The sequence below is a fragment of the Artibeus jamaicensis genome, unplaced genomic scaffold (assembly GCF_021234435.1).
Source record: "Artibeus jamaicensis isolate MK-2021 breed Jamaican fruit bat unplaced genomic scaffold, CSHL_Jam_final contig_525, whole genome shotgun sequence".
Classification (NCBI taxonomy): domain Eukaryota; kingdom Metazoa; phylum Chordata; class Mammalia; order Chiroptera; family Phyllostomidae; genus Artibeus; species Artibeus jamaicensis.
The window spans coordinates 1,225,508-1,240,918 of NW_026521874.1; the positions used below are offsets into that span (position 1 = coordinate 1,225,508).

General features: G+C 60.0%; 1 protein-coding gene across 1 annotated transcript in view; it reads left to right on the forward strand.

Moving 5' to 3' along the window:
- The window catches only part of TMEM132D (transmembrane protein 132D), a 58,487-nt gene that overhangs the window by 37,924 nt on the left and 5,152 nt on the right, over positions 1–15,411 (forward strand). The window contains exon 5 of the mRNA XM_053669837.1: positions 9,984–10,127. Within this exon, the coding sequence (XP_053525812.1) occupies positions 9,984–10,127 (144 nt within the window). The remainder of the gene's footprint in view (positions 1–9,983; positions 10,128–15,411) is intronic.

Here is a 15,411-nt window from a genome sequence, read left to right on the forward strand (position 1 = left end):
GCTTCGGTCTTGGAAGTCTCACTCTGCCGGTTAATTATGTTCCTGATCCCTTTTTGGAAAGCGATGGGCCGCAAGCAAACACATCAGAAGCACAACGCCAGGTGCACCGTGGGCTTGGTCGGCTGCCTCCAGCTTTCCGGCCTCCTCCCAGCTCTGAACCCTGCTCTGCCGGCAGCCCTGATGAGCGGCTAATGAGGGTAATTTGGAGCAGATTTCACAGTTTAGTGGGGATGCCAGCAGGGTGTGACAAGGACAGTGACTGCCGGCTCCCGAGGCGTGACGGGGTGAGGAAGAAGAGAAAGCAAGTCCCAGAGTCCAGAGGCGGGGTTGCGGGGAGCAGGCCGACCTACTGGTGCTGAGACCTCCTGTGAAAGGAACGGAGGCCTCGAGGGACCCCACAAGGGACCCTGCAAGGATGCGGCCAGGTGCCCCAGCCCATTGCACTTCCCACCATCGATGCTGGCACCCCCAAGATGGACTCCGGCCACCACCCAGTCCCCAGTGGGGACAGTGGGGGAGATGCCCTGGGAGGAGTGGGAGGAAGCTGGCCAGGCGGCCAGGGGGCAGTGGGCCCCGGACCAGCCCAGGGCCTGTCCCACTGTGGCTGGGGCTTTGCCCCGACGGGCCCCTCCCTCCCCCAGCACCTTCTGGCCGTGGCCCCTCAGGAGGGGGGTGCACCACCAGGAGCTCATAGGTGAGTGTGACGAGTGTGACCAGGGCAGGAGGGTGCGAGGGTGGAGCCAGTTCCGGCACCTGCGGGGGCGTCTTTGGGTCTAAACGTGACCCGTGCTGTTTCCCAGTCGGTGCCGTTTCAGTGCTCGCCCAAGTGGCAGAGCCCCTGCAGCGGCCAGGCGGTCTGGCCGTGGCCTGGCAGCCGCCTCCAGCATTGCCGGTCCCGTCTGGAAAGGAGGGCAAGAACGGGCATTTTGGGGACAGCCCACCTGACTCTCCCCGGGCGTACTCAGAGCCCAGCCATCGCAGCAGGGAGCCTGGCTTCCATCTCCCACCTCGTGCGTGGGCGTCGTCTGCCGTTGGCTGTGGGGCAGGCTCTGCGTGGACGGCGCCTTTGCTGCTGTGTGGCGCTGAGGGTCCCCGGTGCACCTGCGTGATGGCTGTGTCTGTGGTGCGAGACCTCAGGGTCCAGTGAGCCCGTTAGCACAGAGCTGGCGGCGACATGGGCTCCACAGGAAGTGAGCGGACGCCGTGTCCTTCTGCAAATGGGTCAGCAGACGGGGTTTCTCAGCGAGTCGTTCCTAGTCCCCAAGTGGTAGGTCAGCGTGGTGCTGAGAACGACAAGACGCTTCAATCTGACCAGCCTGTCTTCGCAGACAGACTTGCAGACATTCAAATAGGTGATTCCAAGACAGAAGATGATTACAGATTTGACCTGAGTTTTACGTCACAGGCACATAAACATTCACTCGACAGACCTCACTTATCTGCAGAGAAGTAGCTGCCAGCTGGGAGCCTTACGGCCTTGAAACACCCGACTTCCTGCTCCTTTGCCTCCCCAGGCAAACCCGCCCTCGGGGCCGGCAGGGTCAAGGCCGGCCTCTGGACAGCCAGGGTCGTTGTCCGTCCCGACACCAGCGTGGGAGGGACGCCCTGCCCGCCCCGAGGGAGCTCTCCTGGGCATTGGGGACCATGTCAGTCAGTCCGGGCAGTCTCCTGTCTGTCCTGCATCCCACAGACGTGTGGGCCGTACAGGCTGGTTTGCACTCACGGGTTTGTGTCCTGCCTGTGGGAAGAACAAGAAGCCCCAGAAAACGCTCCAGCCGAGAAAGCCCCAGCGATTCAGAGGTTCTGCTCGTCGAGGTCCTAAAAAATGCCATTTAGCTGTCGGACCCAGAGTGAGAGCTCTCTTAGTCCTGTTTCCGGAGGCTGACAGCGTCCGGTGGGTGCGGACTGCGAGCACCCGGAGGGGGAAGCTGGCCGCCGGGCCAGAGGTCCCTGCGAAGATCCTCGTTTAAAATGGCCTTCCTGGGCTTGCCCTCTGCAGACGGGGGGCCTTCCATCCCCGCTCTGAGGCCTGAAACGCAGGCAGACCTCCACAGCAGACCCCAAATCTGAGGAGCTAGCGAAACGTGACTGGAGAGCCGTGTGCCCACTTCCGGAGCAAACCTGCACGCTGACCTCTGGACTGCGGCTGCCGCGACCTGCTGAGGCACCCAGTTTTAGAGGAAGTAAAACGATCTGCTGAGAAGGCTTTTAAAATACCTTTTCAATTAAGGAGGAAGAGACATGAATAAGAAAATCCATATTATTGCTCGTAGAGTTTTCACACGTTTGGTACCAGCTTATCGAGCAGGAGATTGGCGGGATGTGTAGTGATGTGTTCTGGGCCGTGAAAGAGCCGCCAAGGCCAGTGAGCGAGCAGAGGTGACCGTCACTGCAGTAGTGGCGTTGACACGTCGCTCCCCCCGCGGCACTGGAGAGGGGGTCTCCATAGAACACCCTTGACCCCATGTGCATGACTCGCTCTGTGACCCTGTTGAGCCTTTGTCCCCTGCCTTTACGGTGGCTTCTGTCTCTTTCCCGGACGGGCTCCTGTGACCAGAACCCGGGCAGACTCCCGGCCCTTCCCTCTCCTCTTGCTCCTCCTCTGACGTAACTCCCAGTGCTTCTTGCAGCCGAGTCCGGTCAGGGTGGCTCTTCGGGGGTACTGGGGGTGGGCAGAGGACCGAGAGGCAGGGTCACGTCTCCCTGATGTGGCACCTGCCTCCCACTTAGTCGGGGACACCTTGCCAGCAACGCGCCCCGGCGGGCAGGCCTTCCGGTTGCCTGGTGGAAGCCACGTCCCAAATTCTTACGTGAAACTTCCTGATGTCTGAAGGATGGCCAGTAATTCTATGACTTTAAGCCCCAGGCCGGGTAAACCACACGTCGGCAGGCCACGCCTGCCCTCTGGGCTGCCGGTGTTTGAGCTCTGTTCTGTGTCCCGCCCGGTTAGCCTCCTGGCACCGCCCCTGCCCCTCCGGCTTCTCAGCTCGCAGCCACGCCCTGTCCTTGGCTCCCTCACCACCGCCCCCTGGAAATACAGGGAAGGAGAAGGGTCGTTCACCTGCTGACGTCTGCAGTCCACTGCGGGCAGGAACTTGCTCTGTTCAGAAAAACGTTCGGTCTGCTTTTCAGAGTTGGCCGCACACAGATACTCAGACTGCTGTCGACCTGTGAACTGTGCGGGCCACATGCACGAGGAGCTGCCTCAGTCAGTCCCTGCGTTTTGGGGTCCATGGGTGTGAGTGTGCAGGTGCAGGGGGCTGACTGCGTGCTCTTTATTTGGGGGACTCTGTTTGGCATCCACGGGGGCCCTGGCACCCATCCTGGGCAGCACCAAAGGGCTGCTAAGTCTCCGGGGGTCCGAAGTTACCCACGGACTTTCGTCTGTGCAGGGTCGGAGCCCCGATCCCCGCATCCCGGAGGCGAGCTGTGGCCTCATCATACTTGTCCTCCAATCGGAAGTGACCAAGGTGCCCTTCAGGAGGCAGGTGAACTGCTGTCCCTCCAGATGGGGGGACACTGCTCTGAGCTCGAGAGAGCTACTGACTGGTCCCTAGTTCTGATTTTCTGGCTTGATAAACCCGTCTTCCTCAGCGCGCCCTCTGCATTTTCCCCAGTGTCCAGCAGCCTGCAGGGCACTCAGAATCTGTGCAGCCATGAGAAGCGTCTCTCCTCTGCCTGGTGGTCAGCGGCTCGCTGCTCACAGGGGCCCCTGTCCTCATGGGAGAGGCGGCTGGGAACAGAGGGCCTCTCCCGGCACCTGGTCGCTGGCTGGGTGTTCAGACTCCAGGTGGGAACCTGGCCGGGCACCTGCTCTGTTTACCCACCAAAGCCAGGTCAGCCGACGAGAGGCCGTTCCAGCAGTTCGTCCACATGCGTGCGGCGGTGCAAGAAGTCATTATCTGAGATGTATTCCGTCGGTGTTCGCTAAATTCGCACAGAAGTTAAGCAGGAAAAATCTATGGGATATTGACATTTTGCACGTCTCGTTCACGCTAAATAAAATCCCATTAAAGAACCTCATTTACTTTGCATTAAACTCACCTCTGCAAGGGTTGGAATCCAATCTCCCGATGACAATAAGGAGGCCCAGAGTGACAAGAGGCGCAGCCCTAGGAGACGAGCCAGCGGCCACACCCCTTCCGGCTGCTGGGGTCTCGCTCCCACGGCTCCTGGCTCAGCAGCTGCGTGTGACTGCGGCGGGGCGCCCAGGCCCTCGGACCCCGCGACCTGCAGACGGTGGGCAGAGCCGCTGATCGCAAGTGCACGGGTCTCAGGCTCCGCCCGCACTCGCCCTGGGCAGGCAGGGGTGGGGCCCCTCAGTGACTCGGAGCCTGCAGCCTCCTGGGTGTGGCCCTGGGGCGTCCTCATCTGCAGGGGCACCTCGGACCCACCTGCTGTGAGGGGCCGCGGGGAGCAGGCAGAAGTGCTTCGTTGGCAAAGACGGGGAACTCCACTGGCGTCCTTCACATCTGGGAAGCAGGAGCATCGTCGGGGCCAGAGTCTGTCTGTTCTGATCAGAGGATGCAGGCGTGTGCACGTGTGTCCACGTGTGCCCGTGTGCACACGTGTGTGTGTGCATGCTTACTTGTTGGTGTGCACTGCCCTGCAGGGCCGCCCCCCGCCGTCAGCCTACAGCGGGAGTAGGGAGCTCAGCCTGGATGGGCAGACACTGCGGGATCTGTGAGGAGAGACTGAGAACAGCGGCACCATGCACTTTATGAGGCCGGATCCCTGGGCACCACAGCCACACGAAGGCACCAAAAGAAGGAAAACCGTGGCCCAGCACTGCTCACGAGCGGTGGTGCAAAACCGCTTCTCAGAACCTGGGTGAGCCGGACCCAGCTGTGAGGGCGAAGGAGGGCTGGTCCGGACCAGCGCTGGCAGTGGGGGGCCGGGAGGGAGGGGGCGCGGGGGCCTTCAGGGCTGAGGGGGGCTCCAGACCTGGACGGCGGGGCAGTCCGCATGGTCACGGAAACCATCCGACTGTCGCTCTGTACATTTAAAGTGGTTGGGTTCACTCCGTGTCAGCTGTACCTCGAAGAGCAGCTACGAAACGCTTCACACGGTCAGGCCTGGTCTGTGGTGCAGGAAAAAGAATAAGGAGGATTGGTACGAGCTTCTTCTCAGAGAAGGAGTGAGAGTGGCCGGGGGTCCAAGCTCTGATCTGACGGGAGTCCGCAGTGACGTCGCCGTGTCCTCCGGATGGCGGTCTCAGGTGGGGCTCTGTGCCAACGAGGACTGCACCCGTTGGATGGGCTCCAGTCGCCGTGGGGTCCGAGTCACCCTCCCCGAGCAGACGTGTCCTCCTGTGGACGCTCCGACCACCACGGACCTGCCCACATGGACCGGTTTGGGAGTTAGGATCGTTCGCTCCACCTCTGTTTCAGTTACCACAGCCATCGGCCAGCAGCTGCAGCTGGGACTGCCATCAGTCTCTGGGGTCCCGGCGTGAGGTCCTGGCTATGCCTCCGGCCCTTCCCAGGCACCGGGAGGAAGAGAGGACTTCACGCCCTGCGCCCCGTGTTGGGAGGGGAGCCTCAACGGAAGATGTGTCACCAGGGCAGGTGAGGGCGGGACTGCAGGTCCTCGTAGAGCAGATGGTGAAAAATGCAGGTTTCTCAGGGTACAGGCTCAGAAGCCAAAGCCTCGTGCGGATTGACCTTCCGGAGCAGAGGGAGGGGCATTGGCACCCCCCCCCCCCCCCCCCCCCGTCCCCGGAGCAGCCGGGACACAGGGGCTGTTGGGCAGCGGCTGCCGGCCTGTGCGGTCAGAGCCCGGGGAGCCGGTCCTCGGGTCTCGTTTCCAAGGATTCCGTTATTCTACGGCAGGTCACGTCCCTTCCTTAGACCTTCCGGATTCCACATCCTCAAACCTCCGCCGATCTGCAGGCGATCAGCAGCCCGATTTTCGGTCCCTCGCTGTGATTGTCACTCTTTAATTGCTCACAGTGTCCCTCCAGCTCGGCACAAAGGAGGCTGGGAGCGTGTTCCTTCTCCCTTCTGCCCTCATTTTACGAGAAATGATGATGCCCCTCGACGATCGGAATCCGAAGGCGTATTTTGCCACAGGTTTTGCAGAACCTGCATTTCGACCCTGTGTGTGTGTGCACAGACCCGACGCCGGGCCAGGAGAGCAGCCTGGTTTGCGCAGCCCTTGGGGGGCTACGGCGTGGCTTCAAAGTCACGACACACTTCTACTTTCTGGGTGGTTCTCTCTGTGCGTTTTTTGAATGTGTATCACAGAAATGGGCCAGGTTTTGATTCTTAAAATGTGTACTTTACTGTTTTTATTTGAATCCACTGACCCCTGGAAATACAGAGACTTACTCAGGCAAACAAACTTCAACGGGGTCAGTCTCTGGTTTCAGCCTCATCCCCCGAGTCACACGGACATCCTTCACCAAGTGCTGCTCTGCGCTCCCTCCACACGCCGGGGGCGGGTTACACAGACCCACTCCTGTTCCTTCCGGAAGCCTGTGCTGAGGCCGGTGCTGGGCCGAGACAGAAGGGCCCCACGGGAGACACAGCCCGCGGTGAACCCACACCCCTCCCCTGAAGCACATGGAACTGGGGCGCGGTCTCCCTTTATCTGATGCCTTTAGACATTGGTGCAATTGTCCGTGGGAGCCTTCCGCAGCAGCAGCTGACGGCCACCTCCTTGAGGGCATCGGGACTGCTGGGTGAACTGGTTCGGCCACTTACCACAGTTAAAAAGTGACAACGAATAATAAATTTAGAAAAACAAACATGGCCTTAGGCCTCTCCTCATGGCGCTAAATTCCTCCTTCAGGGAATTTCTGTATTGCTATCTAATCAGCTTAAGGAGCTAATTAAACAGCTGTCACTTAACTTCCTAATTCTGCGATGGGAAGCTAAACAAGATTGGAAATTAGTTGTGCAGAAGCATGGGGCTTTGCGGCACCAGGAGATTTCTTCAGGTGGCCCCGCGCCCAGGCGGTGGGGTGCCGGGGTGGCCGGCAGAGAGGGGCTGGGGCCCTGGGGAGACACTCACCTCACTGGGGAGCACGGACAACGAGGCGAGAGTTGAGAAGCCCCCCGTTTTCTCCCGAGGGGCCTCACGGCGGGAGGCGGCTTTCTGCCGGGGCCGAGGCCACAGACTGGACTGGAGCCCGCAGGTCAGAGCATTCTGTACGTGCGTCCCACGCAGATGCTCCTGTGGTTTTCAGGGAAGGTGACCGTGCTACAGGTACAGATCACGGGGTTTCACTCCAAAAATACCAATTCTCGGCCTCTCTTGAAAAACCAGAAGCCCTGGGAACCTGGCCCAGTGTCCTCCGGAGCAGCGCTGGGCTGGGGCTCCCACTCCACGCTTTGACCAGGCCACACCATTGCCTCCCGGGACATGCGTCTTGGCCAGGACGAGGTACCGCTGTGGACGAGAGCAGCAGGGTGAGGGCTGCCCGGTCCCTTCCTCGGGAACCGGGGACAGGCAGGGCCAGAGCGTGAAGCAGCAAGCTCGCCCTTCCTCCCAAACTGGCGGGACTTCCTCATAACCGCCACCCTCGGTCCCCAGCAGGGAAACACGCGTGGCCTCTGCCCCCCAGACGCAGCGGAAGCGGCACCATATTCTGACATCGCCTTTTTTCTTTCGCTGTGTTTGTACCCAAAATAGAACTGAATCAACTTGGAAGCCCACGGAAGAGAAAAAATTAAAACCCCTGCCTGGGCCTCGGGGCTGTCCGAGGCCGCGCACACTCGGACGGGAGAGGGTGTGCTCCTGGAAACTGGGCGGTTTCCGAGCCGCACTCCGGCTTTCGGGGTGGGAGCCGTGAGAACCGGTGCATTGCCGGCATCCTCGGGCTACGGCCGAGGTGCCAGTCCTGGGCCCGGTCCCCTCGGGGAGAGCGAGGTCACAGGCACAGTCAACTGGAGGGGACAGCATGGTGACATGAGGGCGCAAAACTCCCCTCTGGGGCTGCGGTGCACAGGGGGTCGGGGGGCGCCTCAGGGCCCTCCCAGGGCAGACAGGGCGCCGCCCCCCCAGCACCAGCCTCTGCCCAGCATGTGATGGAGGCTCACTCTCGGGAGAAACTCGCTGGGGACGCGTGGGCACGGGGTGAGCGGGACTGGAACCCTGGATGCTGCAGGCTGGCACATGGAGTGTTGTCATGAGCATGGGTCACACGGGGTCTCTGGTCCTGTGGCTGGAGGGGACAGCCCTGCAGGGACAGACGAGACCCAGGTCTGGGTCCTGGGGCTCAGTGCTGAAAAATGGGCCCAGGGACCCCCCAGTGGGGCCTCTGTGACCAGAACTGAAGAGGGCCTGGGGGTAGGGCAGTGTGAGGCCAGGGCCCAAGGTCGGGGGAGCAAGGTGAGGTTGAGAAGAACGGTCCCGTGTGCCACGTCCACTGCCGCGTCCACTGTTGGATCCCTCTCTCCGTGACAAGGTCCTGAGAGGGGGTGTAAGACTTCAAGGAAGCAGATTCCAACCTGGTGGACGTGGCATGGAAGGCCCTGCAATACCTATTGTGATTGTGCTTGCTTTGGGGATCATGACCTTTTCTGCTTTAATCATTATGAATACCCTGGCAGTGATTCAGATAGTGTGCCTAGACCTTTCCCGGCTCAATGAACAGAATAATAATATCATACTAGAACGTCAGGAAATATAGGCACAAGGAAACAATCAGAACAATCTGAGAATTCAAGCTTAATCAATAACAGATCATTAGAAAAACACCCAAGATAAGATAGAATACTCTAGGAAATCAGGAGATGATCTCACTGCTTTCTTAGAGAGAATCAAAGTACAAAACATGTCTATAAAAGAACTCCTAGAGAAACTTAAAAGAAGTACCCTTAAAAGCCCCCCTGCAACATAGGAATAGCCCCTCCTTTACCTTGAATAAGAATATATATCAACTAGACAGGCAAAGAAATAACAAAAGCTAGTTAGTTATTACAAACTAAACAGTCACTAGGGAGTCAGAATTTATAGTACACAGAAAAACATTTTAAGCAAAAAAAAGGTAGATAGCTAAGTTAGACATCACAAGGGCCTTATAATAAATCTATTTTCTCTACTCAATCTAGCGTATCCTTTTGCCCTATGACAAATTCTGAGAAACTTTAATATACAATAAGATACTTCTAATTGTCTGATTAATGGCTCTCCTAGTTAAAATAATCTTTAACTAAATCTATGAGAACTTTCGTACTTTTACTGATTACCTTTGTATTAACTTTTTCTGCTTAAATGATCATGTTATACTGCAAATGTTAATCACTACCTAAAATGAAAATATAAAAACCTGCTTGTACTTGCAATCAACGGAACAGAGCTTCACTGTCCTTTGAGGCGTGTTGTCGTCTGTTACCCAGCGCCGACGCCTACCCTCACCTGTGGGACCCCTTGACCCGCTGCGGCCGGACTGCGGCACCCGTGTACAGCGTCCAGGGCCGGAGGGCCAGGGGACGGCAGGGGGCGGGGCTGCGGTTGCTTCTCTGGCGGGTCTGTATCCAGGCACCCACTTCTGTGGACCAGTGTGGGCCTTGCTGGGTACCTCTGGGTCCCGTGAGCAGAGGCAGACCCAGCTCCAGCCAGCCCGGACCCAGGAGCCATCTGGGAAGGGCAGGGAGCGGAAGGAAACCGGGAGAGTTCGGACAGGGAGGGTCTCGGGCTGTGCGCCCCTCACGCACCCCACAGGGGTCTCGCCTGAGCCCCTTGCACAGACAGCCCTTGCCCCCCAGCCACCGCGTTGGGGTCACTCTGTGGGAGCTCACACCTGCTGGCCAGGCCTGCACACAGACCCAGGGGCCGTGTGGACGCTCTGTGCCCCACAGGAAGGGCGCTGTTTGCCAGGCTTGTCGAGTGTGACACTGGTGACAGGTTAGCTTATGTGTCTCCCCTTGGCCGCTGTGACCCCTGAGCCTGCGAGAGGGGCTGGGCGTCATGTGGGCAGGCTGGGAAGGCGGCCGTGCCCTGGAGGGACGTGACGGTGGCTGTGCTCTGTCTTGCAGGAGGCAGACATCCTGAACACGGCCGTCCTCACGGGCAGGGCGGTGGCCGTCCCGGTGAAGGTGGTGTCTGTGGAGGAAGACGGCACCGTGACGGCCCTGCTGCAGTCCGTGGAGTGCAAGTCGTCTGATGAAGATGTGATCAAGGCAAGTCGGCCCCTCCCCTGTCCCCACAGACCCAACCATGTCTGCGTGCAGGCTCTGCCAGTGGCGGGGGTCCCTGAGCCCCCCGCCTCCCTGGCACCTGCTTGTCCTGCTGCTACATCCATAGAAGAGGGTGCAAAACAGCCCGGTGGAGGGGCCTGGCCCGGGGGCCCCCGACCTAGTGTGTTTGCTGGGGCTGGTGGCATCTTCCCAGCCGCTGGTGGAGGACTCTGTGCTTCCACAGCAGGCTCGGAGAGAAGGGCAGGCTGTGGGAACCCCAGCTGACAGGTAGGAGACCTGTCTGTCACTAGTTGTGATTGTGACTCGGGTCCAGCCCTGCTGCAGCCGCACGGCAGTGATAGCTGGCCAGGCGCCGTCTTGGTTTTTGTAGCATCATCTTCAGCAGGTTGATTCTCTTGCTCCTGTCTGTTGCCTCATGGTTGCAAAGTGGCTGCCACACCTCCAGCCCCAGGTTGATAGTCCATGTGGGAAAAAGAAGGAAGCAGGAAGGGGCGCAGATGAGATCTGGAAAGCAAAGCGTTCCCAGAACCTGTCACTTGTGGCCTGTTGTCCAGAAGGCATCACGTAGCATGTCCATGCCTCACGGACTTAAGGTTGAGACCGAACATCACAGTGGGGCTCTGTCGGGTCACCATGAATTGGGGTGCACGCTGGGGCCGGGTGCTGCTGGGTCCGCCCAAGAGGGGTGCCCAAGGCGGGAGGAGGTTTCTCCCGGAAGGAGCGGGACAGTCAAGAAGATGTGTCCGCTTAAATGCCCACACCCAGCGGTGACGCCGGTGTCCAGCGGCGATGCTGGAACTCGAACTCAGCACGTCTGTCGCAAATGGCAGGCCGCTGGCCGCCAGCAGCCTGTGCTCAGCTGCTGAGGTCTCCCTCAGTCCCTGGGAAGCTGCCTGTGAGTCCGGCAGCACAGCCCCACTATGACAGCGCGGTGTCACCTGGTGGCGAGGAACATGGGCTCCCGCGGTGGGCTGCCGGGACAGAGTGGGCGCCACTGCTGGCGGCAGTGGACAGGGCATCCGCCTGGAGCGTCAGCTCTCTGCTGGGGGGACGATGACGGGAGTTGTCTGTGGCTGCCTCAGACCGTGTACACAAGGTCCTTGGGGCAGGGCTGGCGCAGAGCCAGGGCTCTGAATCATCCCGGCACCGCCTGGGCCCGGAAGGCCTTGTGGCGAGCTGACCGCACCGACTCCAGACGGAGGAAGGATCGCAAGGTGGGCGGAAGGAGAGCTGTGAATCACCCCGCCACGGCACCTTGTCCTTGGGGAGAGCGGGCATCCCAAAGCTGGGTGGGGAAGTCCAGTGTCACATGGGTTGTGTTGACAGTAATTCAAGTGTTCAGGACTCGTGCCTTTGGAAGTGACAGGAACCCAGCTCCAACTTGTTTACACATGTGCCCATAAAAATACTGCATTGGTTCCTGTGACTTTGAAATCCCATGAGCTTCAGGTACGGCTGCATCCAGGGGCTCAAGGAGTTTCCCATGGATCTGTCTCCATGTCCTGGCTCTTCTCCCCTGTGTGCCAGCTGCCGTCTGGGGCAGGCTCTCCCGTGAGGGGCAGAGCCGGTCCCCAGCAGCTCCAGGTTTCCGCTCAGCCACCTTCAGAGCCCCAGAGGAGAGGGCGTGCCTGTGTGCCCGAGGTTCCCCAGCTGTCTTGGACATAGCTGTCACTGGACACCAGCACCATACGCCCAGCCCGGAGTTCAATGGGTAGTGCTGGGGGGAGGGGTTACATGAGGAGGCCTGAGCCCTGTGCCCACCCAGAGACAGAGGGGCCACCTCAGTCTGAGCAGAGCAGTGACACAGTACCGGACGCCACACCACCTGCCTGGTCAGGTCCTCCTGACGCCGACGCCAAGATGCAATTGCACAGTTAAGCAATTTATTGGGAGAAAAGCCGGTGGAGGACAAAATGGTGGGGCCGGCAGGGAGAGGCGTGGCCAGACCCAGACCCAGGCCAGGCCAGCGCACGCCCTCCAAGTGCCTGGGGCCACAGCGCAGGGCGGGCACCCCTCCCCCAGGGCTGACGGCGTCCGCTGTCTGTGTGCCAAATGGGTGCCCCAGGGGGTCACCAATGACACGGGGCTGTTCTGGTCACACAAGCTGGGCGAGTTCTGGAGGTCCGTCCGGCGCTGTCCTGACGAGAACCACGCCGCGCCAAGACGCCAGCTCTTGTCCGGCGTTCCCCTGCGGCGGTGGCGAGAAGCAGGGCTGGCGCCTGGGACGGGGGCCACGTCCGAGCGTCCTCAGCGTCCCCACCGCCCCGGGGAATTCGGGAGTTTGAGACACATCTGTGTAGGATGGATCACAATACTGCGTAATTATGACTATGCACTGTATGATTATATTATGGTCCTACACTGCACAATTCTACATGTATAATTTATAGCACACAATTATATATTTTATGTATAATGTGTTGCATATGTTCATATATACAAGCATATATGTGCATACATTTTTCTGTTATTTCACAAACACTCCTGGGAAACATATTGAGAGGAAACTGTTTTTCTTTTTAGAACAATTGACTGCCTAGCCCTTCTTTCCTTTAAAAACGCTTTTCACCTTACGCACAACGAGCCACGGCCCGGTGGCGACGGGAGGTAGAACTCCGTTGTCAGCGGAGGGCGGTCGCTCCGTGCGGGTGACTCTGGGGGGTCTGGGCTCGGCGGGCGGTGGGCGGCCACTGCGTCTGGACCCGTTCGGGTGAGGCCTGGCTGAGTTCAGTGTTTGTCCTGCGGAAGCCTGGAAATGTTAAGGAAATATTTGCTTTTAATTTTGGTTCTTTCATTGAAAGTTTCCAAGAGCGGGGATTGTGTGCCTTTAGCGGGAATTAATTAGGAGGGAATTCATTAATTAAAACACCAGCCACGGGAGAGCAGATTAACCCAATGTCCACCATGAAGCACTTCTTGGCAGAAAGGACCGGGGTGGCCCACGAGGGGATGTGCGGTGGGGTCTTTGCTGCGGAGCGAGAGGCCAGACGACGGTGCTGACAGGCAGGGTGGTGACGAGAGGGGGCCGGCGGCGTTGGGGGCGGCAGCGTCCGGATGCCGACCTCCGGGTCACACACCCACTGGGCTGTCGGGAAGACACGCGCGCCCCCAAGCACGACGTGGGGTCTCCGCATCGCGGGGCGTGGGACACCGGTGCGGCCGGGAGCAGCCCTGCCGCGGGAGGACGGGCGGGGAGCACCGCGCCTGCTGCTCTGGAGGTGGGGACACGCGTGAAGGGCCACGAAGTCCTCCCGGCCCCGGGACTCTGCTGGGACCAGGGACGCGTGTCTAGGGACAGAGTCACATGCAGAAGTCCTGAGTGTTTGTGGAGCCTGAGGAAAGAAAGCAGCGACAAATCACAAGTTGGAAAGGGCAGGAAAATGCTGGAAACCTCACAAAACACGAGAACATCAGAGCTCTGTGCGGCGACTCACAGTGCGTGTTCTCCTGTGTCTTCTCAGCTGCTCCAGCTCTGCGCGGTCACCGCAGGGACTTCAGAAAACAGGGACACTCGCTTCTACCCTGCCGTCACCAGCACCGCCCTCGAGTCCTGGTGGGGGGTCTGGCAGAGGCAGTGCAGGAACCCATGTCCTCCATCCCTCCCAGGCACCGGGGGGACCGTGGGTGGTGTCGCACCACAGGCCTTCCCCGCTGCACCGGATAGGCTCGTGGCACCGTGGTGACCGGGAGGGCTGCCTGCTGCTGGCCTTCACTCTCGCCCCGTGTGGTGGCGGCGGCGGCAGGGCACCGGCCAGGCCGGGTTGGCCCACGTGCTCTCCGACAGGAGGGTTCCTGAGCAGCCTCAGGCCCCTGCAGACCTTCCTCCTCCACCTGGTCATTTACAACTTGTCTCTGGGCAGAAAAGCGCGCAGCTGCCACCAAGGTAGGTCAAGCATCTCCCCCAATGGCACCCGGACACCGAGCCTGTCACCTGAAAAATGGCTCTCCGCCAGGATGCCGGGGAGCAAGGTGCCGGGAGGTGACAGCCCACTCAGTCCCCATGGGCCACAGCTCTTCTCGTCACCGCTGTCACCAACGTTACTTGCCATTTAGTCCAGGATAAAACTAATTTGGAGAAGGCAGTACCTCATTTGAGAAATGGATGCAGACATTCCTTTAGGCCAAATTTAAACGGGAGGGTGGGTGGGTAGAATTTTAATACTCTTAGCTCTAGCGCTTAAAAGAAAACGGGGGGAGAGAAAAAGCAGAGAAGAGCCTACATTTCCCCACAAATGTTGGTGGTACTTAAATAAGATCAATACTCACAGAGCATTTAAGCAAAAAAAGAGAAACGGCATTAAATCCACACCAGTGACCGCTGTGCATATCCAGTCAGAGCCACGAGCTGCGGCCCCGTGACTGGGTGGTGGGGGCTGGGGGCTGTGATGGGCCGCTCCTCCCCACTGGCTGCGTGGCAGAGTGGGCCCCACGAATCCGCCCACGTGGACAGCTAGTCACATTTGCACAGGACGTGCAGACCTCACCTGCCGGCTCCCCAGACCCTGCCTTGCTGTGGTTCACCTCAAATGAGCGCAGTGACCAGGGGACAGGGGGACGGCAGTGTTGGGGCCTAGAGGGGACATTCCACCTTCCAGCTCCTGCAGGACCTGTCTTGCTGTCTCCTGCCCAGGATGGGCTGGGTGCCCACCTGCCCTCAGGGACCCCTCCTAGCGAGGGGCAGCCCAGCTGGGCGGGGGGGCCCTGGAGCCGAGCCCAGCCTGGCCACCTGGTAGGGGCTTCGTGAGGAGGCATCCAGGGCGCTTGGGGAGGTCTGTCCTTCCGTGGCTAGGCAGTGATCCCTCCACGGTGCCCCCTCCACCCCCCCCCATTTGTGACAATCCAACCTGATGCAGAATCGGAAGACGTGGACGAGAAGCGCCTGGGGCTGTGGGTGGGTGGCCCTGAGGCAAGGACCCCCGGCCAGGCCCTGCTGTGAAAGGCCACCTGGGCTGGCTCCGCCCTGTGCTGTGGGGGGTGGCGGTGCGGGGAGGGCAGCCCCTCCGTTCCCCAGGCTTCAGCGATGATGTCGCCGTGCCCTTGGCTGCCTCGCCTGCAGGTCGTCGGCGAACCTGCCCTTAACAACATCAGCACAGCCTGGCCCTGCTGTCTCCTCCCCAAGGGCCATGCAAACCGCCACCCACCTGGCGTCTCAGCTTCCGCTCTCTCAGTCCCGGAGTTCGGAGGGCAGATTCCCTGGCCCATCGTACAGGGGTCAGCCAGGCCACCCCGCCCCCTGGCACTTTTCCTCCCTGATCCGTGAGCCTGG